This window comes from Diceros bicornis, chromosome 38 (genome assembly GCF_020826845.1).
Source record: "Diceros bicornis minor isolate mBicDic1 chromosome 38, mDicBic1.mat.cur, whole genome shotgun sequence".
Classification (NCBI taxonomy): Eukaryota; Metazoa; Chordata; class Mammalia; order Perissodactyla; family Rhinocerotidae; genus Diceros; species Diceros bicornis.
In genome coordinates, this window is record NC_080777.1 from 27,386,776 (window position 1) to 27,412,555 (window position 25,780).

The following is a 25,780-nucleotide window of genomic DNA, read 5'->3' on the forward strand; positions in this document are numbered from 1 at the left end:
TTCTGGTTTCTCCCATTCTCTTCCTCTTCCTGTATTTGCACCTTTCCCCCTTACCTAACCTTGTTGAACCGAACTAATTAAAACACTTGTGTGATATAACTCATTTTTTTCATTAAATATCGAACATAAATTTTGCTATTCATAGAACTAAATATGTGTTAAACATAGAAAATTTATAAAAAAGACACCTCTATAATTCCAATATCCAGAGATTACAATGTGCTTTCGGTTTTTAAAAAACAATTTTGGTGTATTTTCTCATTCTTTTATTAAAAGGTACACTTTCTGAGTAAGAGCACAGAAAAAAATTTGAAGGCCTTTAATGCATGGTGCTAATCTGCTCTGCGGAAGCTTTTACCATTTGTGCGCTCACGTCAGGGGTGCGTGTACCTGTTTCACCACCATCTCATCACATTTTTCTTCTTTCTAAAGTGAATTGAAACTGCGGAAAATGTGATCTCAATATCTCAGATTGTGTTTCTTCTGTTATCATGAAGTTGAAAACATCTTGGTAGCCTTGGATCATCTGTACAGCTGTTTATGAATTTTGTTTTCTAGTCTTTTATCCAGTCTCTGCTTTGTTTGAGTTTGATTTAGTAAAAAAAAATTCAGTGTTTATCTAGAACCTTTGTCTTCTATTTTTTTTCTCCTGGAACCCTAGCCCTCCTAATAATCCCCTTCTGACTTTATCTTTCTTTACTCTTTTCTTCATTGATAAGTCTTACACAATTTCTTTTAATCATCTTTATACATTGTGCTTCATCCTTCTGAACCTAATTGCCTTGGACAGTTGATAATTCAGTAACTGAATGGGAAGAGGGCAGAGTACAGTGGCTTTCAACTTCATTTCCCCATTTTTATCTTTAGCCACTGTTCTGTAGCTCATTTTATATCTAAGTCTATATATTATATCTGTATCTGTGTATGCATCTATATTGGTATATATGCACGTGTGTATACGTATATGCATTTACAAATATATATACACACACTATGCACGTTTATGTACCATATAGCATATGTGTGTGCTGTGTGTATGTACACACATGTATATGTATATATATTTATATACACACCATAATGAGCTGGGAGTTAGTGAACTCAGATGAGTATACGTCTCAGGACATGATTCACATATTTATTTTTTCCTTCTTCCATCTCCCATAAACATAACAGGACTGAACGCAACAGAAGAGGCCGTTGGTATGCCTCCAAGTGACCCCTCGCCCGCTCGCACCACTGCATTCTCACCCACAAGCATCTCTGAAAGAGGAAATGACTCCTCAGAGACCACACGTCTTCCTAGCCCAGGCAGCACCTCAGCTGAAGTGTTGCTGATCTCTCTGGATAATGCTAGTGCTCCTGCTTTGACAGGTTGGCACGGATATGTTACCTGAAATGGGGTTTAGGAAAACTTGTCTTTTTTTGGTTAATTCTAAAGTTATTAGAATAGTTTTTCTTTAACTACGTCATGTATTCAGTTTCTATGTATGTGATTTTGTTAGAGTGTATAAAATGTGCGACATCTAGGTGTTGATGAAATACTGGCTGACCACAGTAATGAGTGAGTGTTGGGAGGGAGTGGGGAGGGAGAGAGGGAAGTCCGTTTCTCCGCTGAGCTCCGCACGCTGCGCCATCCTCCCGGTGCCTGCTCACTGAGGTCCCCCGTAGCCCTGGACAGGTCACAAGTCCCTACTTCAGGGCTTTGTCAGTCTTGTTCTCCCTGGCTGTACCCCAAAGCAGAATCTTTCTTTGTTCAATTCCAGATTCTCAATATCAGAAAATTATTAGAGATAGAACATTTACTTTTTAAAAAAACACACTGAGGTTAATAAGCCAGCTTTGTTGTTTGGATTTCTTCCAGGGATATTTGCATTATTTAAAAAAAATTAATTAATCAAGATTGTGAGTCCTAATGGTGGAATTGAAGGTAATGTGGCCATGTTCATAGCAAAATATCAGTGATGTGGGGGTATTTTTGCCAGGGAAGACCACTGATGCTCCTTAGTATCTGGATTCACCAGTGATTTGCACATTCTATGTTTAACGTTGGGTCTCCCAGTGTATTCGGTATGTAAATCGACTATCATGAGGGTTGTTTATGCCTTTTCTGAAATAGTGTGCTATGTGGCCATTTTCTGAGGCAAACCGGTTTATAGACACGCTCATTAAAGAAACGAAGCAATTTGTTTAACAATGCCATTAATCTTAGTTTGAAACTCAAGCATAACATCATCATAGAAATTTTGTTTATAGTACACTGCAGTGTTTTGAGTACTACACTGCTGAAGTTTATTGGCTGTATTAAGCAGTTAAATAAGTGTTCAGTGCCTTCTTATATTGATTACAGTGCTGTGTATTTAATCTTTACTCCACTTTTCCCTGCGGCCGTAGCAGAGTAGTGGCTAGGACCCATCTAAGCATTGCAAGCATTTGAATTCTTTTCCAGCAGTTTTAACAAAAAGAATGTGAAGATGAGGGTGTGGATGGCTGGGTAGAACATTTCATGCTCAACCTTTTTACTGACTGAGTAATGTCACACGAAGTTTCCCATTTCAAAGGCTCCATGTTTCACTTCATATACACAAACACATACATACAACATTCCTACCTTTTTATTGTCACCAATTTTTTCCCCTGGAAACATTAAAGCCAGAGATTTACATATGAAGCAAAATGGGAGGAAAAAAGGTTTAAAATGGAGTGGACTGAAAATAAGGATTAATAATTTAAAAATACTGATTTGCTCTGGCACAATAATACTGATGGTGAAATTAGCTTGGAAAGTTTCTTGTGCTTTCAAATAAAAAAGCACATTTTATTTTCTAGAAAATACTCTTGCTATCAGGTGATATTTCAGTTATTTACTGAGATAAAACCTATATGTGTTATTTAATCTATGTTTATGATTGATTTATATTGTGGACTTCAATCAAATTTTTCTTGCTTATATATGTAGGGGAAAAAATCCTTTAATCCATTTTCTAACAATAGAATATGCACCATTTCAAAATTGTTCTTTTTTTGAAAATGATTACAACAAGCATCCACATGTGTAACATTAAATGTAATTATGTAATATTTATAAAAATATACATATAAAAATATATACATATAAAGTATATATACATATATATATATATACTTTATATGTACTTTACACACACAATGAAACACACACAATGAAATACTATCTCCCCTAATCCTTCTCCTTAAAGATACCATTTTAACCGCGGTTGTATATCCTAAAGACTCTAGGCATATGATTCTGTGAGTGTGTGTGTGAGCATGCAGCTGTGTACCCACATCTTTTCTGGCACTAGAGATTAACAATCTTTTAAAACTCTGCCAGTATAATAGCTAGAAATATTTCATTTTGAGTTACATTTAAACATTTTTCATAATGATGAACTTCTTTGCGTGTACTTTCTGGCCGCTGTATGGACTAGATGGATGTGTGTTACATCGCTTGTCCATTTTTCTATTTCTTCTTTTCCTTGTGATTTGTAAGAGACCCTGTATATTGGGGGATTCTTTTCTTATTCTGCTTACAAAGAAAGGTCCCAACTTTCAGTTTGGCGAGTTGATGGAGGATTCGAAAAGCTCATAGTGACCTGGAAGTCCAAAAAGCCACCTGGAAGCCTAAGTCGTCCGTGGCTGCATCCAGCCCAGGGAGTGTCCTGGGATGTACACGGAGAACTCAGGTGCCACCTTCCCATCAGGGAACTTAAAGACGGGCAGATGCACGTGTTAATAGACGGGGTCATTTCGCAGTTTGCTAAACTATAATAGCAGTTTTCTCCTTATAACCTCCTAGTATTTGGATTTTCCGTCTGCAGTGAGGAAATGTTGATGACATGCTCTCGCTTTCTCACCTTAGGTGTCACAACATCACCGACGCCTCACCTTTCCACGCACGCAGCCTTGCAGGCGTCCTCTGCCGGATCTGACACTCAGACACTCAGCAGCCAGGCTGCCGCTCTCCCACGCACCCCTGCTCCGGGCAGGAATGACACACCAGGTTGGCGGGTCCTTCAGTCTTGTGCAGATATGAAGAGTGCATGACAACTGTTGTGTTTAAGAGCGGTGTGAGGGAATCCAACCAGCGTTCACCGTGTAGCACTTGCTGGTTGATGAATCTGGAATTTCATACTTTCATGGTTACCTTTAGTCTATGAGGCCACATAACAAAGATCCTTATCATAGAGATGAAATAATAAAGAACCAGCATTATGAGAACACAGGAAAAATCTGTTTCGGAGGAAACGGTGATTCAGGGTTCTCTATGTTTCTTTATATTTTGGGCAAATATTGCCCAGCAAAAACTTCTTTTTGCTAGTAATAAAGAATAATATACATGAATCTTTACTTAAAGACTTCCTACCAATGAACAAAACAATGAAGAGTAGATGACTCCCATGGTCAATGAAGGGCGCTGAGAAATTGTAACCATGATTAAATTGTTTTTTAAAAGAGTGAGAAAGAAGAAATAGATGCTCATATTCCCCATTCAGACATCAAGATTCTTTCAGCTTAGCATCTCTGTATTTATAAAAATCATAGTCTTTCCAAAATCAGTGTCTAAGTCACTTCATGGTGCCCTTTTTATCCTGAAAAACAGTATGTTTCTCAGGTTACAAATCGACATAGCCCCATATATAAATTTAGTGACCTGAATGCCTGAGAGTTGAAGATATGGATGGGGAAGCCCACAGAGCTGGCGCTGAATTGGCCTTGCTTTAGGTGTGAATCAAACATGGAAGACAAACATATCAAATAGAATAATTATTATTGTGAAGTATTAAAACTGTTATTTGGCATATAAGTCATTAAGGCAATCTACAAACTTGAAACAGCTGGGGACAGAGCTGCCTCCTCGTCCTGCCTCCTTCTCCCATTCCAGCTGCCATAGGAACCGCAGTAAAAAGATGTGGAGATTTCAGCAAATCCACAGATTCGATAGTTGTGGATGGAAATAGCTGTAAAATAACTAAAGAAGACACAAACAGGTCTGCTTTGCCCTGATCAAGAATTCTTCCTCTCACAGTGGCTAATTCCACTAATTAAAAATCCATTAGAATTAATTAACTTAATTAAAGTAGCAAATGCCGCTCCTAAGCCAGCACTGCGATTACCTGCACAGAGAAAATTGGTGTTCATAAGCAGAGGGAAGGCAGGAATTTGGCAAGAGTGAGTGTGGAGTGCTCAAAACAGGGTGGGGACAGGGGCCGGCCCGGTGGCACAAGCGGTTAAGTGCGCGCGCTCCGCTACGGTGGCCCGGGGTTCGCTGGTTCGGATCCCGGGCGCGCACCGACGCACTGCTTGGCAAGCCATGCTGTGGCGGCGTCCCATATAAAGTGGAGGAAGATGGGCACAGATGTTAGCCCAGGGCCCTCTTCCTCAGCAAAAAAAAAAAAGGAGGATTGGCGGATGTTAGCACAGGGCTGATCTCCTCACAAAAAAAAAAAAAAAAAAAAAAAAACAGCATGGGGACAGGGGGCACTTGGAAGAGGCGAAGAGGAGGAGCTAGTGACAGGAGGAGTCGAGAAGAATGTGGAAGAAGGCTAATGACAAACCTGGGTGTTTTTTAAACTTTGCCCAGGGCCAATTCTGTGTCTAAAACTTTTCTTAAAGGACTAGAAGAAACCCTTCCTACTCTTGTCCTCGTTGTGTTGGAGCCTCCTCTGAGGATCCAGAACTGAAGAACTGATGTTTATGTTATTCATTCGATGGTTTAGTTAAATTTGGGAGTTTAGTGGCTTTTGAAGGCTGAGCTGAGAACCCAAACTCAAATTTGTGGAAGGTGCATTTTCAGTTCTAATGGCGTAAACGTGTGAAGTGAGGGACTGCAGTCCCGTTGTAATCGGAGGATGCCTGCGTGCTCGCATCAAAGCCATTTTCAGAACATGTGTGCAGGCAGCACGCTGCTGAAGCCCTGAGAATTGGACTCTAGGTGCAGGACTAACCTCCTATCATCGAACTGCAGACCCCAGGGATCTTGACAGTGAAATAACCAAACGAGCAGAAACAGGGGCTGGTTCGTGTTTCTTTTGCTTTTGCCATGACAACTAGCATCCTGCTAGTCATCTGATAGGCACCCAGTGAATGAATCTTGATTGCCTGTGCTGTAATTCTGGGTGTGGTGCCTGCGGGAAGATGGAACTCACATTAGGTGCTTGGAAGCCCGACACTGAAAAGTCCTAACCAAACTCAATGTGCAATTTCTTCAGCTGCAACACTTGATTCTACACCGATTGGCTCCTACAGGATTGGAGAATAAGGGAATGCTGTCAGTATAAGGTGGAAGTTCTTTAGTTCCAAACCACTTTGTTTTTTCCTGGCTAGGGGAGCCTACATAGTGAAAGTAGAGTTGTAAACTTCAGCTGGAAAGGAAAAAACCCTGAGCTCAGCAGCTGCTCAGGCAGGAGTCCATGCAGCACTATTTTAAGACAATCAGAACTAAGCACCTGCAGCCAGGGATCCCTCCCCAGAGAGGCGCACCCCGCGCGAGGCTCTCAGCATGTGGCAGGGTCCACTTCCTCCTGTGCTGACCTTAACACAGCCTTCTACACTCAGAGCTCCACTTCCATCTTTGTGGTCTCAGCATCAGCAAGCCAGCACTGCACTCTGTCACTTTGGTGCATTTTCAATATCGCCTAAGGCAGCCTTCCGCCAGGAGGCGTGGCCTCGCTGGGCTGTCCAAGCTATCTCCCGAGGTCCCAAATACTTAAAAAATTTGTGCTCTGGTTACAAAATTGCATAGGTTTCGAATTGTCTGCCCTTAAACTTATCTCTCCCATGAACTTTGCTATTTTTGTACAGTTTTGCAGACTGTGTATATTGTGGCATAGCAGAAGGGCTGGATTGTTTCTCAGCCTTAGCTTTGATAATCCTGTCTATGTTGGCTGACTGGCCATTGCCCTTGTGTGGCAGGAATGGATGACAGTGCTGATGGCCTTTCTGATTGCAGGTGTTCCAGAAGAGATGATTACATCCAGCACCTTCCCTGCAGACACACCTTTGACACCAGTAGCCACCCTCAGCCCTGCACACAGCAGCTCCGCTGCCTTACCTTCACGCATCTCCAACATCACCACCAAAGATAACTCCTCAGGTTTGACTATGATGCTTGAGGTGGTTCAGGTTATGGATGAAGAAATGGAAACTTGGAATTTAACGCAGCTGTTACTTCACATGAAATATTATTTGCAATTTTCTTGTTTTACGAATTTTCACATGTTGACAAAAAATTAAGCAAAAGAAATATGCCCATTTTCTGGGCATATATATAGGTTTTGAACTAAATTGAGTCTTTTAAACTTTCTAGCTGACTTTAGCACAAGTTACTAATACTTTCTGTGTGTCAGTTTTCTCTTCGTAAAAATAGATATAATAATCATTTCAGAGAATGGATGTGAGGACTCATGTAAAAAGCCTGGTATGCAATGAATAGTACAAAAGAGTAACTAGTATCCTTATTAGTAATTAAAATAAGGAGAGTTGTAATTGAAAGGGAAAGGAGTAGTTTGAGGAGGAATTATTCCAAGGAATGCATAGTTTCCTTTCAACTTATACAATGGTTAGTTCAAATTATTTGAACTATTTGTTATCTTAAAGGGCCATTTCTAGATAAATCTTTGATTCACTTTCTTATTTTAAAAGCAAGCATCAATTCAAAGCAGGATTCCTAAAGCAAAGATTTTGTTAAGAAACTATCTTTGCTAAAGAGTTTCTCCCTCGCTCCTCAATGTGACAAACTCATTCACTTTTCTTCTTCTGTTCATTTCCTTGCAGATCTGCACCATACGCCCACTGCACCACCCACTCTGAGTCCTGCAACAGTCACGGCCTCTCCAGCCGCTCCCACAGCAGGTGACAACCTTACCCTCAGTCATGCAGTCACACCACCACCATGAGCCTGGGATGTGCTCACAGAAGGGTATTCCATTTGATCACCCTGGGCTCTTTTCCTTGAGAAGTTCAACCACAAGGGCCATGGATTGGCCATTAGTCAAAAACACTTATCTATTTTAGCTGTGCAACAGTTGATGAGATCAGGGCATAATGTTACTGCAATAACCTATCAGACCGTTGTAGAAGCATCCCCCAAGAGTTGTGTGTTCATGAAAATGCACAGAGAATTGACCAAATATGCTAGGACTTCTTTCGCTAAGAGTGGGTTTAGGTATTAGTATGAGAAAGACCAGTACTATCAATGGGAATCTCCATTCCAAGCGAGTGATTGCAGAGCTCCAGGCACCCAGCGTGGGACCTGGAGGCCAAGACAAGGGGCCTCTAAAATGAATTTTAGAATTAAATGAAATTCTAAAATGAATTTTAATTCTAAAATGAATTTTAGAATTAAATGAAATTCTAAAATGAATTTTAATTCTAAAATGAAATTCTAAAATGAATTTTAATTCTAAAATGAAATTTTAATAATTTACTTTCTCTTTTTTCTCTGTTACAGCTTCTACTCCACGTCAGCCATCATGTGGTAAGTGTGTTTACCCAGAGGCAGCATATGTCACTTTAGAACAGCGCTTTAGTTATTTCCTTCTTCATTCCAAGCTTCCCAGACCTGCTAGCAAGCTAAACTCACCAGCTTTAATTTCTCACCAATGATTAGCTCCACATATTAAAAGCCAGTGTCCTTCAGGGGCAAGAAGCTTTGGTGTTATATTCAGACCTAGTTTTGAGTACCAGGATTAATAATTAACAATTATTAGCTAAACAACTTTGTTGAGGCCATTTAACTTCAGTTTGGGTATTTGTAAAATGGAAAGATACCAAGTTTGTTTGGGAGTGGGGGACAAGGATTCAGTGTAATGATTAAGATGAAGTATGGATAATATCTTCAAGGCTTATCAAGAAGAAGAAATCTCTCTGTCTCTGTCTCTGTGTCTCTGTCCCTGTCTCTGTCTCTCTGTCTTGCCAGGGTTTGGCTCAAAGCAGATGCTTGAGAACAGTTTTCATATCCATCCTTTTGCCATTTTCTTCCTCTCTCCCCAGTGGAAGTAGAATCCTTCTTCACAGCCAGGGCTTATCCCTCCATATGTGTTAATCTCACCACTGGAGTCCCTGCCTTCGGTAGCTCTCCGCACATTTAGTGTAAAGATGAGCCTTCATAGGTTTGCTTGGTTAATATGATTTTTCATGATCAGGTTCCTCTTGCATTGTTGCCTCCTTACACTCTTCACTTAAGTAATATGGAACTATTTACAGCTTTGTAAACACAAATGTGTCTTCCTACCTCTGTGTTACTCCTTCCTTCTTCCTCTATGCTTGGAAGTCCACCCCATCCTCACTTAGCACCCCTACCCCCATCAATTTTTGTAAGTCTTGCTCATATTTTAAAACACAACCTGAGCCAGCTCCTCTGTAAAGCCTCTCCCGTCCCTCCAATCTGAATAGATTTCTCTCTCTTTCCTCCCATATTGTTTTGTGCATAATCTTATTTTAGGCATTTGCATGTCTTTTGTAATTCATGTCTGTGTCTTCTCCACGTTAGACCATACGTTTCCAAAAGCTGATCATCTATATTCCTAGTGCTTGGGACAGTGTCTTAAACATAGTAAGGGCTTAAGAATTTTGTTTTTGCATTAAAAATGAGTGAATAAATTAATACTTGAAAAGACATTTTTGCCAGTCAACAGAATTTGTTTAAATAAAGGTGAGAGTGTGAGATGGCGCTGAGAAAAGGGGCTCAGGGAGATTTATTATCACTAATTTCATGTAAGTAAAGGAATAATGAGGCCTGTGCTCTCTAATCATTAATGTTCCATATATTTGGAGAAACAGATAATCAAGAACTACATTTTAGAAAGCAAGGGAAATTATAAAGAAAGAAGAAGAAATTTGTCAGATGTATCATTCATTTGTGCATCAATGCAACAGGTAGTTATTGGACACCTGCTAATGACAGGTTTTATGCGAGGATCTGGATTTATGGTGGTGATCAAAATAGACTGGACTCTGCTCTCGTGAATATACAGTCCAGATAGGAAGACAGACATTAATCCAATAATCATCCAAATACAAATCTGCAAGCTGGATCCTTGATAAGGCGGTGATGTGAAGGGAATTACAAAAGAATAATATGGAGGCACCTGATGTGTTCCTTCTCTTTTCCTGGGGGTATTTTCAAAAATATGTGTTAAGACGTTTGCATTTAATGTAAGTTTATTTGTTCTGAAAAATAAAAAAGATAATCCCCACGATTTTATTTTCTTTCAGGGGACAAATATGAAAAAATCTCTGTGGACTACCATTATGACAAGACAAACAAATATTTTAATGCAAAACTAAATGTTAGTGATGAAGTGGAATGTGCATCTACTGATAAAAATATTATGTGTGTAAACAATACAATTAGTTTGAAGGGCCTACAAGAATGTGAAATTTTCGCTGTTAATATATCTGACGATTCGTGTTCTACTCCACATAAAAGTTTACAGTTAGTAGTACCACCAGGTAAATGTCTACTGATTTCTATTTGTGTATTTACCAAAACGGTACCGTTTCTCATGGTGTGCATTCTAGTGGTCAGAGGCATCAGTCGGGTGAGAGAGCAGGGCTGAGGGAAAGGTAGTTAGCATGTCATGAGTGGGCGAACTTTCTGCTCTGCTAACCCAGCGAAAATTATAAACTCATATCAGACTTCTGTCTTAATCCTTCACCCCCTCCCTACACTTCTTTTACAGAGTGGTTCATCTAGACTGGATATAATTCATCCCACCGTGCATAAGTGATTATCCACAAACTTTCGTTTTTATCCTCTACTTAATTCAAGTCATTAAATATATATGTGTTGGGGCCGGTCCGGTGCTGTAGTGGTTAAGTTCATGTGCTCCGCTTCGGCCGCCGGGGATCGCAGGTTCAGATCCCGGGTGCAGAGCTACACACCGCTCAAACCATGCTGTGGTAGTGTCCCACGTATAAAATAGAGGGAGATGGGCACAGGGCCAAATCCCAGGGCCAAATCTTTCTCAGCAAAAAGAGGAAGATTGGCAACAGATGTTAGCTCAAGGCTAGTCTTCCTTACAAAAAAAAAAAAAATGTACATATATATATGTGCACATATTTCTCCTTTTAAATACAAGTCTGTCTGGAATATATTGAGGAAAAACACAAAGTCAAGGATTTGGTGTCTGTGGAAAGAATAAAAGTACTTTCACAAAAAAAATGAGCGTTACAGTGTATAGTGACTTAAGGCAATCAAGCTAGTTTAGCCAGCTAAGCTACTGCTGGGAAAGAGAAGGGACCACTGTGTCAGCCGACCCCAGGGGAAGAATATCTTAACAAAAAGCACTTTGGAAAAGGGATTTGGGGACTGTGTAAATTTGTTGAATCTCTCGCATCATTTAATAATTCAAGATCATTGATCGATTTATTAACATTTAAGTAGGTTAAAGTCTGATGTTTTTTGAAAAATGCTATTTTACTTATTCATTTCCTCTAAATATCACTGAAATAAATTATCAGTTAAAAACAGAAAATGACAGGGGCCGACCCAGTGGTGCAGCGGTTAAGTTCAGGTGCTCTGCTTCAGTGGCCCTGGGTTCTCTGGTTCCGACGGATCCTGGGCACAGACCTACTCACCTCTCATCAAGCCATGCTGAGGTGGCGTCCCACATAGAGCAACTAGAAGGATGTACAGCTATGACACACAACTATCTACTGGGGCTTTGGGGAAAAAAAAGGTAAAATTGAGGAAGATTGGCAATAGATGTTAGCTCAGGGCAATCTTCCTCAAAAAAAAGGAAACAGAAAACGGCAATTTTTAAAATTGCATTCCCCAGGAGGGAAGCCCTCATACTCTGTGTAATAATTGTTCAATGAAAAATCAGAGTAAATGAAAAGATTGAAGATATAAATAAGAAAACAAAATGGAATTAGTGTTTTAAAATGTGCAAAAAAAATGCAATTTTATCTAGATGTTTGTTTGGGTTCCATTTTTTTAATGTGGTGTAAATTCTAAATGAAATGCTACCAAAACGTGTGAGGTTGAAAAAAAGGATAAACTAAATAATCAAGAAACACAAACCCTGAGAGTTATTAGACTTTTTCAAAAGTAATCTAAATACTTGCCAAATTCTATTTAATGAATATAATTTCAATGACTATAGTTGAGCCTATGGCACACATTATGAAATATTAATCAAGTCTATTTCTATATCTTCTTCTTGACAGATCCTGAAAATTTTACACTAGATAGCTGTGTAGAGCCTGATAAAGCAGATACCTCTATTTGTTTACTATGGAAAAAACGTGGCGCTACTTGTGAAAAAGATAAAATTGCATACAAATTTCAATGTGGTAAGAATACAGCATTGATCAGAGAATTTTTTTGTGGCAGGAAGTTGTTCTAGATTCTTTCTTTTTCTTTCTTTCTTTCTTCCTTTCTTTCCTTTCTTTCTTTCTTTCTTTCTTTCTTTCTTTCTTTCTTTCTTTCTTTCTTTCTTTCTTTCTTTCTTTCTTTCTTTCTTTCTTTCTTTCTTTCTTTTCTTTCTTTTCTTTCTTTCTCTCTCTCTCTCTTCCCCCCCCTTTCTTTCTTTCTCTCTCTCTCTCCCCCACCTCCCTCCCTCCCTCTCTCTCTCTCTCTGTCTCTCTCTCTTTCTCTCTCTCTCTCCTTCCCTCCCTCCCTCCCTCCCTCCCTCCCTCCCTCCCTCCCTCCCTCCTCTTCCTTCCTTCCTTCCTTCCTTCCTTCCTTCCTTCCTTTCTTCCCTCCCTCCCTCCCTCCTTCCTTCCTTCCTATCTTCCTTCCTTCCTTCCTTCCTTCTTTCTCTGTCTTCTCTCTCTCTCTTTCTCTCTTTCTCTTTTGGTCCTTGATATGTTGGGAGTCAAGTCATTGTATTCTCTATACCTCTCAAATTCACAAAATAGACAAATACTTCCCTGAAAAATAATTTTTTAAATAGTAAAAGTCAATTAATTTACAAGATTTTTCTTGGCAACTGTTATACACAAGGCATTATTGAAGAGATTATCAGAGAAGGGTGTTATAAAAAATTATGAGACACATATTGTTAGGATGAAAGGAAAAACACATAGGATATGATTCAAGAGTTTATTTGGTTAGCCCTCCATCAACAATGTTCATAAACAACTTCAAGAACACTTAGATGAAAGAAAAATGGAAAAAGAACAGTAAGTGATTCTAGGCATATGAGTTACGGTTCATATGGGGGGGTGATAATTGAAATAACATTTCTTTTAAATGATTCATGATTTAATGATTTTTTAATTTCTTTTTATTTTAATTTATTGAGGTGGAATTTCCCTCCTTTGGCATAAAACCATCTGCTAGGCTGTATTTGGCAAGACAGACAGACACACATACACACTCAGACACAAAGGAAGGAGTGTGCAGCTGGTTGCAATCACGTTACGAGGAAGTTACACAGCTATGACACAAGCAGTGTGAGGAGAGCAAGAACAAATGTCATAGACTAATGATAACACAAAGATGTATCTAAAATATCCATCAGGCAAAGGCTAACTCATGTGCAATCTCAGTTTCTGAACAAAAACGAATTCCTCATTCCATCAGTTAAATTAGAGACACTCTCAAACTGAGTTATAATTCCTAAGGTTTTCTTTAAAATTGAGTGTGGCAAAATCATGCATTGTAGTAGTTTTCAAGATCTTTTACTCAGTATTTTGACTATTTGCATAAGTTTTTAATCTAATAGATGTTAAATAATTATAGATGTGAAATCCAAAAAGAAAGTTGTGTGATATATTGTATTAATATACTCATATGAAATATTTATTTCTTTCAGATCATTCAACTTCATCTAATGTGACATATTCATCTAATGGGACACAATTTAACGCAGAAGGCTTTGAACCTAACCGTAATCATACTTGCCATTCACAAATAATCTATAATAATCATTTGCTTATTAATAAAACAGAAATTATTGCAACAGATTTTGGAAGTGAGTATACTGCTTACATGTATATGTAAATTTTCTGTTTTTTAGTGTTTTTATGATTCTTTGAGAATCACAGAAAATGATGTTATAGATTTGGAGAAATGATATCAGAAAATGGATTTGTATCAATTTTTAAAGTAGAATTTCAAAATAACAGACAGAGATGCAAACCTCTGTCAGACTTTTTTGCAAATTGTAGGCTGTTGTGAGGTTGTGGTGGAAACAAAACTGTGAGGCAAGTGCAATGTTTTGTCGTCCCCTTTCCCATGTCTTCCTGCACCCTCTGCCCCTCCATCAAATCCTGCCTCTGACAGAAGTAAAGCCAGCACATAAGCTAATAAAATGTGGGGGTAAATCTAAGTATTGATGGAAAATAATAATTATTGTTGCTAAAATTTCAGCCATGTAAATAATAAAACTATAATAACTAACAACAATTGGAAAATAAAACTTTGGAAAATAATGGCATTTGGGAGATGGAGGGGAGAAGAAAGTGAGAAGTGCTAAAATCCCACTCTCATTTAGTGGAAGTATAGAGATTCCAATTAAATTTGGAGTCTACTGGAAAAACATGATGTTGATTATGTGTATGACAGTTTATGCGTGACCACTCAGAAAAAGAAAGAAGGTAGAGAAATAGATGGCATTGTCTATAAGCAGTAGATGAAAGTTATGGAATAAAAAAAAGGTCTACATATTAGAGGAGGAAAAGGTGGTGAAGAAAAGGAGGAGGAAGAAGAAGAAGAGGAAAGAGGAGGAAGAGGAAGAGGAAAAGAAAGAGAGAGAGAAAGAGAGTGAGAAGACAGAGAGAGAGAGACAGAGAGAAGAAGGAGGAGGAGAAGGAGAAGAGGAAAGAGAAGAGGTGAAGAAGAAGGAGAAGAGGAAGGGGCAGGAGGAGGAGAAGGCAGCAGCAGGGAGGTAGGGAAGGAGAGAGAGAATACTACATAGAAAACAGTAGGCAAGATAACAGAAACGTGTCACAGTATATCAAAAGTCACTATAAATATAAATGGCCTAAATTCACCTTTTGAAACACCGGTACTCAGATCTGAGTAAACACATATTTGGGGAAAATTTTATGGCCTCATAGAAGATCAAGTGATATTTTAGGGGTAAATTTATCACTTTGCTATATATTGAACGAAAATCAATGGAAAGTGCTTGGAAAAGAATCAAAAAACAAATGCAAAGATAGTAGAAGGGAGACTATAACAGAGCTTAGGGTACATATTATTGAAAGAGGGAACAAACAAACGTACTAAGAATTTATTAACAAATTTAAAGCCTTGTTTTTGAAAATAATAATAATAAAATGGTCAGACTTCTAGCAAAACAACCCTCCCCCATGGGTGAAAAAAAGAAAAGAAACTAAGGATATTTTACAAATTATATAGCAACTTTGCATCCAACATGAAAAGTTAGATAAAATGCATAATTTTCTGTAACATAAGAATTATGAACATTTACCTAGGAAGCATCAGAAGTTGGAATTAAAATTATAGTCCTGTATCTCTCTACTCACTTCATACTCACTGTCTGCTTACCTTACCTGCCCTTAAAAAAACAGACAGGCAAGTTTGCCAAATATTTGAAGAACAGATAGATCCTCTCTGATTCAAACTATTCCACAATATAGAAGACATGGAAATCTATGAACTTATTTTGATTATTGTTAGAGTTTGGGATAGGCTTAGGGTTAATGTTATGTGGATACCAAACTCGGGCAAAGGTGAGGCAACTATAGGCCAGTCTCTTCTTTACTGAATAGTAAGCAAAATGTTAGCAAAGTGAATCTTCAGTGTATTAAAATGTGTATAATCACCAAAGAAGATATGCAGATGGCAAATAAGCACATGAAAAGATGCTCCAATCATATGTCATCAGGGAAATGCAAATTCAAACAACAATGAGATAGCACAACACACCTATTAGAATGGCCAGAATCCAGAGCACTGACACAGCCAAGTGCTGAGGAGGATGTGGAGCAACAGGAACTCTCGTTCACTGCTGCTAGGAATGCAAACTGGGACAGACACTGTGGAAGACATTTTCACAGTTTCTACAAAACTAAACATGTTCTTGGGGCCAGCCCGGTGGCACAGCAGTTAAGTTCGCACGCTCCACTTCAGCGGCCCCGGGTCAGCGGGTTCGGATCCTGGACGCAGACCAACACACCGCTTGTCAAGCCATGCTGTGGCGGCGTCCCATATAAAGTAGAGGAAGATGGGCATGGATGTTAGCCCAGGGCCAGTCTTCCTCAGCAGAAAGAGGAGGATTGGCATCAGATGTTAGCTCAGGTCTCATCTTCCTCACAAAAAAAAACCTAAATGTATTCTTATCATACAATCCAGCAATTGCACTTCTTGATACTTACTTATAAATTTATTACTAGATTTAAATTTACTCCTCTTTATAATGGTGGTATTTTCTTAATCTCATTTTCAAATTGTTTATTGCTAGTGCATAGACATCCGATTGATTTTTCTGTATTGATCTTGCAATCTGCCACATTACTGAACTTTCTTACTAATTATAATATTACAGGATTTTTGACAGAACATACTAAAGTGATTCAAAATTTCATATGGAAGAGATACCTGAGGACTAAGGGAGCTGCCTAAATCTGTGTCTCCCAATAACCCTCCAAAACAATTCAAAACTACAAGCAGAAAAATAAAATGACATAAACACTAAGTCCTCAGCATAACTAGAAAAACTTAGTACTTTTTTGGATATTAAGTACTAAAATTATTACAGTCTTTATAAATCAACGTAACTAAATACAAATCCCAGAAAAAATATATCTTATTTTTTATAAAAGTGCAAAGGCAATTCAGTGGGGAGAAAGGGTAGTTTTTTCAACAAATGATCCAAGTATCCTGTGTAGAAAAACATGAACATAAGCCTTTACCTCTCAACAAACACAAAAATTAATTCAAAATGGATTGCAGACCTAAACACTAAAGCTAAAACCATAAAATGTCTAGATGAAGACATTAGAGAAAAATCTTTGTTACTTTAGTGTAGGCAAAGATTTCTTAGGACACAAAAAACAAGAATCATAAAAGAAGAAATTTTGTAAGTTAGATTTCATCAAAATTGAACATTCCTGCTCTTTGAATAAAGCCATGAAGGAAATTTAAAAGCAAGCCATACATGGTGAAAAAATACCCATAATTAATTTTTTCAACAAAGGAAGTTTTTCCAGACTGTGAAGAGAACTCTTCTATCTACAAAATGAGACATCAAGCAACCCAATTAAAAACGGGCAAGCATTTTGAACATATACTTCATGAAAAAAAATATACAAATGGTCAATAAGCAAAAAGATGCTCGATAGCATTAGTCCTCTGGGAAATGCAAATTAAAGTAACAATGAGATGATTATAACATTACACACTCACTAAAATGGCTAAAATTAAAAACACTGACAGTACTATTGGTGAGAATGTAAAGTAGTGACTCGGAAATTTCACTCCAGATATTTACCCAAGAGGAAAGAACTCGTTAACATGAAGACTTCTACCCAAACCTTCATAGCAGATTCATTCATAGAAGCCAGAAGCCGGGAAGCAACCCAACGGTCCATCAACAGTTGGATGAATAGATAAAATGTGGTAAATCCTTACGATGGAATGCTACTCGCAACTAACTACTGACGCATGAGACAACCTGAATGAATGTCTAGAACATTATATTGGGTGCAACATGCTAGACATGAAAAGCACTTACTGTTTGATTCGATCTATAAGAAGTGAAGGGAAAGACAAATTTAATCTACAGTAACAGAAAGCAGTCCAGAGGGTGTTTGGGCTTGGACAAGGGAGCTGAGTTGACTGGGAAGTGGCACAGAGGACCTTTTTGGGGGATGATAGAAATGCTCTGTATCTTCGTCATGTTCATGTTCTTGTAATCATGGTCATCATGGTTGTGATGGTGGTTATGTAGATGCACACATTTGTCAAAACACATCCAACTCTACCTCAAATGGGTGTGCTTAGTGTGAATTATACCTCGTAAATTTGATTTAAGCATTTATTACCTTCTTCACCTCAAGTTCTAATGACTGGTTACTGGAAATAATGACAAGTGCTACTCCAAATAATAACTTAAATTTATCAATCCTACCAACGACAGATTTTCAGCACAGTGAAATCTAGAAATCCAAAGACAGCTGGACAATAACATGTATGAGGGGAGGAGGGGGTTCTCAGATATCTTCAAGTCAGTGGAGTGCTGAGGTTCCACAGTGCACCTCTGCAGTGACATTTACTCTTAAATGACCTCTAAAGCAAGTTTAATAAGGCCGGATATCTTTCTTTTAATTTCATTATTCATAAAATCAAAATATGGTTATTAATAATGCATGCTTATAATATGAAGAATGTTTTCTCCATGTCTTATTTTTCATATTTTATATTCTTATTCTTTTAACAGTTCCAAAAGAGCCTGAAAATCTTATGTGTAGAAATAAAAGCTCAGATCAAGGAGAGATTACCTGGAAACCCCCTGAAAATTCTTTTGACAACTTTACTCTTTGTTATCAGAACACTTCAGGTAATTTTTTATAGAATTTAATTCCATATCAAGAAAGAGAAATCAAGAATTGGAAAGTACTAGAAATGAGGATTGAGATAGTGAGCCACGGAGCTCTCTACACAGCAACTGTGATGGGCATCCTATATGCCTTGATTTTAGAACTGCTTCCACTCACTATGAGCTCTCCAGCTATGACAGCCCAGAACATCCCCAATATTTGCTTGTCTTTCTTGATCTGTCTTAGCTCCAATCTTTACACTCCAAAGCCTGGAGAAAGAAAGTCTCTGGAAGATAATACTCTTTACCGCACTGGTTTGAACTCATTATTCAGGCACACAAACAAACAAACAAACATACACCTTCCAAAACTTGCTTCAGTTGATACACACAAAATATTGAGTGAATAAAAATGAACATATACCCATTTATCCACGGAGGCCAGTTTGATGGCAAGTGGAATCCTGGAACATAGATCTATGTTATTTCTGCAGAAATAAATGTAGTTCAAAAAAAGTAGTATTACCAGTTCAATCATGAGTCCTCCAAATGAGAGCCTGTTTAAGAGAACAAACATTTTCTGGAAAACTTAAAATATCTAAAATGCTTGTAGAAAGAGTGAGCATAGATGGACCATCTCAGAGCAGCCTCAGCACCTGGGACAGCCCATTCACTAATCCTTTACCTATAGCTTAAGGGAGGATTGAGCTGAATACCTCACAGAATTCCATCTCTTTGTTTGGTGGGTAGGAACCAGACATAAATTTAAAATTTTGAAAAGTAAAAAACCAATTATTTTCAGCATGGTATTTTATATTTTGATAACGTATTGTTTTTGCTAGTTATTTGAATCTTAATCAAACAGCTAATGCAAAATTAAATATACATGTAGTTTTCAAATTAGTATAAAAGAACTCAAAAGCTATGAAGAAGAAATATAGGCCATGTATTTGAGGTTATGGTAATTTCAAAAGTTATGTCTATGAGAAAGGAAAAATGGGAATTACAGGAAGGTGAAACAGCAAGACAATTAGATATTCTCTGCCTCATTGGGCACCTCTTGTTACTTGGCTTCTGCATGAGCATATTGTTTGGTTTTCATTTCTGTTCTCTGAACCTTCTGCTTACTCTTCTTTACTGTATTTCCCACTTTCTATACCCTCTCTACTACAGAGTAGTTTGTATACCAGAGTATATGGTGGAAATTTATAGAATAAAAAATTTTGAAACCAATGAGCACCCTTCAAGATCATAATGATGTTGCTGGAAATTATTTTGTGTAATGCTTTTTTTTCTTTGAGAAAAGCTACCTTTTTTTTTTTTGGCAGCACTAAATCTTTTGAGGATCAACAAGTTTATATTATTTGGCATAGTGTTCAAGAAGATACTTTAGAGCAGTCCAAATTGGGAATTCGCTAATGGATTTCCGGAGGTATTTTCTAAAAACAAAGAGGTGACAAGTGAGGAAGCTAGTGTCTTTCTAGCCATTTCCAGTGCAACATGCATGACTTGAAGGCTATGCATGTCCCTGTTGGCCTAAGGAAAAACAAATTTCGAGCACTAAGTCAAATAAGTCCTCAATTTGTCCCATACAATTTGTGCTTCTGATGTCAGAGTCCTGAGAAAAAGTGTTTAAACACACAGAGCAGGCAGAGATGTTTGTACCAAGTATTTTGGCCTTTCAACCAAGGCTTGAAAGTCTTGGCAAAAGGAAGTGAACATTCTGAACCACCTTTCTAAGCACTGAAAACTTTGATCCCCCAACACAATATCTTTTGAACAACATATTGTTCAAAATTAAATCAACAATTCGCCTTTTGTCAAATTAGATAAGATAAATGCTTCATAAAACTACATAAATGAAACATTTAGATAAAGAGTGGTTGTGAGGTTACGTATGCAAACATACAAAATTAGATTACTGAATGGAAGCCACATTGATCTTGAGAATAGCATGTTGACACCTGGATTGTAGCTGAGTAAGAAGCTGGGCATTGTCCCAGCAGCAGCCCCCATATAAGGAGCTGGCAGAAGCCATGAGTCAGAGGGTGCCTTCTGCCCCTCTTCAGCTCACACCTTTTCTGCCCTTGAAGAAAATTCTCACTAGGGACTGGGCAGGTGTAAATCGAGTAACTCCAGCTTGGGAGATTTCTGAGAAATTAGACGCTTAACCAGGCTAGAACAGACACTTTATCTCACCTACTGTTTAGCATTCCATGGTGAGGTAGAGATATTACTATAATCTGCATTTTATGGATAAGTAACTGAGACAAAAAATTAGCACGCGTTATATCTTTTCTTACACTGTTTCTGCAAGTCCATAGGCGCATTCCAGTGGAATGGAGAAGTGAAGTATCTAAAAGACTAAGAAAAAGCTTGGCCCCACTGCAGACCCTTGTCCCCTCTTCCACACCAGACAGTATGCACAATGGTGAAGAATAGAGCATGGATTCTCAAACTTCAATGCCTGAGTCCCATCCCGACTCTGTTCTTCCCTTCCTGTGAGATCATGGACAGATCATTTAATGTTGCTATGGCTCAGTTTTCTCATCTGTAAAATCGGATGATCTCAAGAGTGCCAACCTATAGGGTTGTGGCAATGGTTAATTAATTCATGTATGCCACTTAAAACAGTGCTTGGCACATGGAGTGATCTATTCATTGTTCTTATCATTATTGGTATTATTGTTATTATCATTACTGTAGCTGCTATCCAGTAGCCTGCTGTCACTCTAATCTTCCTTGAATGCATCTTTCTTGATGTCACTTGGTTACTCAAAATTAGTCAGTGGCTAGTGATTTTTCAACTTAACGAATGCCAACTCTTCTGCCTGGATGTTAGAACACACTCAGGCAAGGTCCTATCTCTCATATGCCTCCCCAGCCAGAATCTGCTGTCCTGGTCAGGCTTGTCCCTAAATTCAAAATGCTCCTTCTTTCCTTTGTAATGTTTTCTTTTCTCCCTTACACCTATGCAATCTCACTCATCTTTCAATGAACAGCTCAGATTCTACTGTCAGCGTGAAGTTTTCCCTCATTGTTGCAGCCCCCGTGAATTACTGTAGTGTTTAAATTAGTATGGTGGAGTGGATCTAGTTATTGGTGATCAAATGGATTCTGCATCTAAAATCCATAGCAGTAGCTAATACTAATGTTTGAAGTTTGGAGATTTAGTATCAGAAAAAGGTTCACTGAGAAATAATCTTTCTGAAACATCCCAACTCAAGACTTCCCTAATATCGACTGCGGGCTGTGTTTTCTCAGAAAGGAAAGAGACTGTTTTACAAATATGCCTATTATTAAATATTTTATGTACCAAATTAATGATACAAAACCATAATTTTTGAATATTTGAGTTTATTTATAATAATTGAATTTGTTTAATACATTTGCTGATAATATGTACTTCTGAGCACCAAAGATGTCTTTATTTCTCAATACTCAGTTTGGAGTTGGCTTAGAGTGATTTCTTATGGAGACTAAATTAAATATGTGGTAATCCTGACTTTTAATGACTTAATAAATGTTTCCATTTTTTTTCTGAGATCAAAAATGCTTCTATCCGGATAAAAGTCAGACCAAATATGATTTGAAAAATTTGAAACCTTATACAAAATATAATATATCATTACGTGCCCATGTCACCGGAAAAATACTACGAAGTGGAACTGCTGTGACATGCACTTTTACAACAGGAACAGCAGGTAAGTTATATATGCTTTAGTGCTGCTTTGTGTGAATGGCAAGGAGCAAAGTATGAGCTTTTTAGCGTACAGTACATCTATCTTTATGTTTTATTTGGGAAACGCACTGAGCCGGCCCATTTGTTAACATCTAGGGTTTATAATAATTTAAAATACAATAATTTAAAACTGTTATCTTGAGTTCTCTGTTTTCTTCAGATATTATCAGAGAATTGTCAGAATGAAGCACGAGGGCATATTAACTGGTACAACTGATAAGGTTTCAGGCAATTAGTTATCTCACCAACCTAGATAAAAATGCATGGTCGGTGATCCTCTTTATCCTCTAGAGGTGTTAACTGCAGTCAGACATCTGACTATGTCTCATTCACAAAGCGTTCCCCTGCTGGCCTCTGCTCGCCTGAGGAAACACCTCATACAACGTAACACTTTGTTAGCATTTTCTTCTCTTTGTTACACTGAACTATCTGCTATTGTACTTTATGTCACGTTTTCCATTTGAGGTTTCCTTTCAATGGCATTTGGCTCTTGCCGCCTATATGATGTCTCCATAGGTCACAGGCCCAAAGCTGGATCTGCCTCTGAGGTGAATGCTAACTCCATTAAGCTCAAGGAAGAAGAGATCCCCTCTGTAAGGCACAATTGATAGCTCCAGAGACTCTAGCTGGCACCAGGCTCACGAAGAAAAACTGTCCTATTTAGGGCTGGACATAGAAGTCTCTTAATGTCATTTAGGTTCTGATTTAAAAAGTCCAGGTCCTCAAGCTTATGTTTTTGTTATTTTCCTGTATTTCTGTGGTATCGCAGAAAACAAAGACAATTTGTTTTTGCTCCTGAAGGATCCAGCCAGGTAGGTGCTGACCAGGATAATGCAAGCACTTCAAGAAGGAAGGACCTGGGTTGTATGTAGGCCTTCGGGGTTTCCCAGTTATCCTTCCTCCTTCCCCTGGCTCCCCCACTCTCCTCTCTTTTTCTCCATTCTCTAGTTCTACACCCTCTCCTTGGGGGATTGCATAAACTCTCACGGCTTCAAGGACAATTTATATGCTAATATTCATTGAATGAATAGGTGATTTATTTTTAGATGCTTTTTACAGCTTTTTCATGTATGTGCTATCATAACTTCCTATCCATAATCCCCAAATTAACACTTAAAATACTTTAAATTGTACACATGTATTGTCAAGTAATTTAAATATGCATTTACCAAATGATTACAGTAATAATTCTTTCTTCATTTTGATAGCTCCAAGCCGGGTCAAGAACCTGAAGGTTTTTCGGAATTCAGATAATAGTGTGATTGTGGATTGTAAGCCTCCTGAGGTGTTTAATGGCCCTAAGACACACTTCTACTATTTGGAAGTCAAAACTGGAGATGACTCGCTTAGAGTGAGAAAAGACAAAAAGTGCCACTTCTCTGTAGAAGATCTTCAATATTCAACAACATATACGTTTGAGGTAAGATTATAATTTCCGTAATCACAAGAATACTGACTTACGTTATAATGATTATTGTGTGGTACTTAAATAATACTAAGACAAGTGCTCACGTGAGCTTGAGAAGCTCTGATGTCTGATGGAATCACACACTAAAAGTCTTAAAAGTTTGACTCCAAACTTCATCTCTAGCCCTAAAACTGGTGGTTTAAAGTATTTTCTTGGAATATTTATGACCTTCCATATGATTTACTTATAGCTAAATTATTGCTCCTTTGTCAAGAAGCACAACATTTAATGCACAATAGATGATTACTCTGCTAAATACTTTATTTACCTTGGCTTTTTATCTTTACTAATGTGACTTTTTTAATTACAAAAATTTTTACAGGTATATTGAGGTTAGAAAATAGAAATAAATATTAGGAAATGCCAGTGAACATAGAGAAATAAACAACTCACCCATAAGCTCACTGTCTACTGATCATATTTTGTGTATATGCTTCTAAAATGGAAAAATGCAGGCTTTCTCTCTTGTTGTAGGGAAAATCCTCAGTTCATTCAATCTCTTGTTTATTTCTTCTCTGTGAGTCTCCTTTGCTATCCGCATGAAACACTTCACTTCTGACACTTCTGGTCACCAAATGTATAGAGGTTTTTTCCCCACATCAAGCAAGTCTCTGTGACACCAGCTGCGTGTCCTACAATTTAATTCAAATCTGACACTGTCTACCTGCAGATAGCATCAGATCCCAAAGGTCAAGGGCCCAGTGCTGCAAGACTGTCCCCACCCTACTTCAGATGCCAATCATAAGTAATGGGTCCCCAGGTTACCCACAACTTCTGTCCCACTTGACTATAAATCAGGAGTTCCCACGACCCCTTCCTCAGGTTCGATTAATTGCTAGAGTGGCTCACAGAATTCAGGGAAATGCTTACTTAGGTTGACTAGTTTATTAAAGGAAATGATAAAGGATACAGATGAACAAGCAGGTGAAGATATACATAGGGCGAGATCTGGGAAGGTCCTGAGCACAACAGCTTCAGTCCCCGTGGAGTTGGAGTGTGTCACCCTCCCAGTGTGGATTTGCTCGCCTACCTGGAAGCTCTTCCAACCTCATACTTTTGGGATTTTTATGGGGGCTTCCTCACGTAGGCATGGTAGACCATTAACTCCATTTTCAGTCCTCCCTTCTCAAGAGAATGCGGTAGGGCCGAAAATTCCAAGCTTCTAATCATGGCTTGGTCACTCTGGTGAACAGTCCCCATCCAGGAGCCATGCAGGAGCCCACCTAGAGTCACCTCATTAGAACGAAAGACACTCCCATCACCCAGGGAGTTACAAGAGTTTCAGGACCTCTGTGTCAGGAACCAGGACCAAGGACCGAATATTAGAACAAAAGATGCTTCAAGTGCTCTTATCACTTAGGAAATTACAAGGGTTTCAGGAGTTTTGTGCCAGGAATTGGGGTCAGAGACCAATATATAGTTTCTGTTAACTCACAACTTCCATAATATGTAATGTACATTTATATATATCCCACATATATACTATCAACATTCTGAATACACAGTTTGGTAAGCTGCATTTTTCATATATCACTATACCATGAACATTTTAATATTCTGCTACTATGTAATTTTTAACGGTTGCATAGGATTCTATCATATAGCTTTATTACATTCTACTGACTATACCTGTTTTGGTCTCTGTTATAAACAACAATTAGTAAATACACTTATTGGTAAACAGCAAATATTTGAATGTGTCTTTAATCATTTCTGTTTGAAAAAATTCCTGGAAATGAATGTATTGGGTCAAAAGGAATTTATATGTATTTTAAGATTTTTCATGATAATTTTTTTTTTCCTGTTGAGGTTACTAAACTACCCTTCCCATAGCAGCGTATGAAATGACTGCTCTCGACAATCTCACCAATATTGAGCATGCCCTTCTTTTTCTTTTATGTTTAGTAGGTGAAATATGCTATTGGCATCTCTTTTTGTTTTAGTCAGTTTTTTTTACTTACTGTTGAAGATAAATATGAGTTTTGTTGTCGTTATTCTTGTGGTAACATAATCCTTCTTTACTTTCTTTGTCCAGTTTTCTTTCATGAAGCTTTTTGGATGTTAGTGGTATTGAACTCTTTGTCATATGAGTTG

At 38.1% G+C, this 25,780-nt stretch overlaps 1 protein-coding gene across 1 annotated transcript in view; it reads left to right on the plus strand.

Moving 5' to 3' along the window:
* PTPRC (protein tyrosine phosphatase receptor type C) overlaps window positions 1-25,780 on the plus strand; it is a 113,670-nt gene that overhangs the window by 54,825 nt on the left and 33,065 nt on the right. Inside the window, exons 4-14 of the mRNA XM_058533744.1 lie at window positions 1,177-1,374; window positions 3,881-4,021; window positions 6,971-7,114; window positions 7,795-7,872; window positions 8,471-8,497; window positions 10,237-10,473; window positions 12,193-12,318; window positions 13,785-13,943; window positions 18,378-18,497; window positions 22,022-22,180; window positions 23,427-23,638. Of these exons, the coding sequence (XP_058389727.1) occupies window positions 1,177-1,374; window positions 3,881-4,021; window positions 6,971-7,114; window positions 7,795-7,872; window positions 8,471-8,497; window positions 10,237-10,473; window positions 12,193-12,318; window positions 13,785-13,943; window positions 18,378-18,497; window positions 22,022-22,180; window positions 23,427-23,638 (1,601 nt within the window). The remainder of the gene's footprint in view (window positions 1-1,176; window positions 1,375-3,880; window positions 4,022-6,970; window positions 7,115-7,794; window positions 7,873-8,470; window positions 8,498-10,236; window positions 10,474-12,192; window positions 12,319-13,784; window positions 13,944-18,377; window positions 18,498-22,021; window positions 22,181-23,426; window positions 23,639-25,780) is intronic.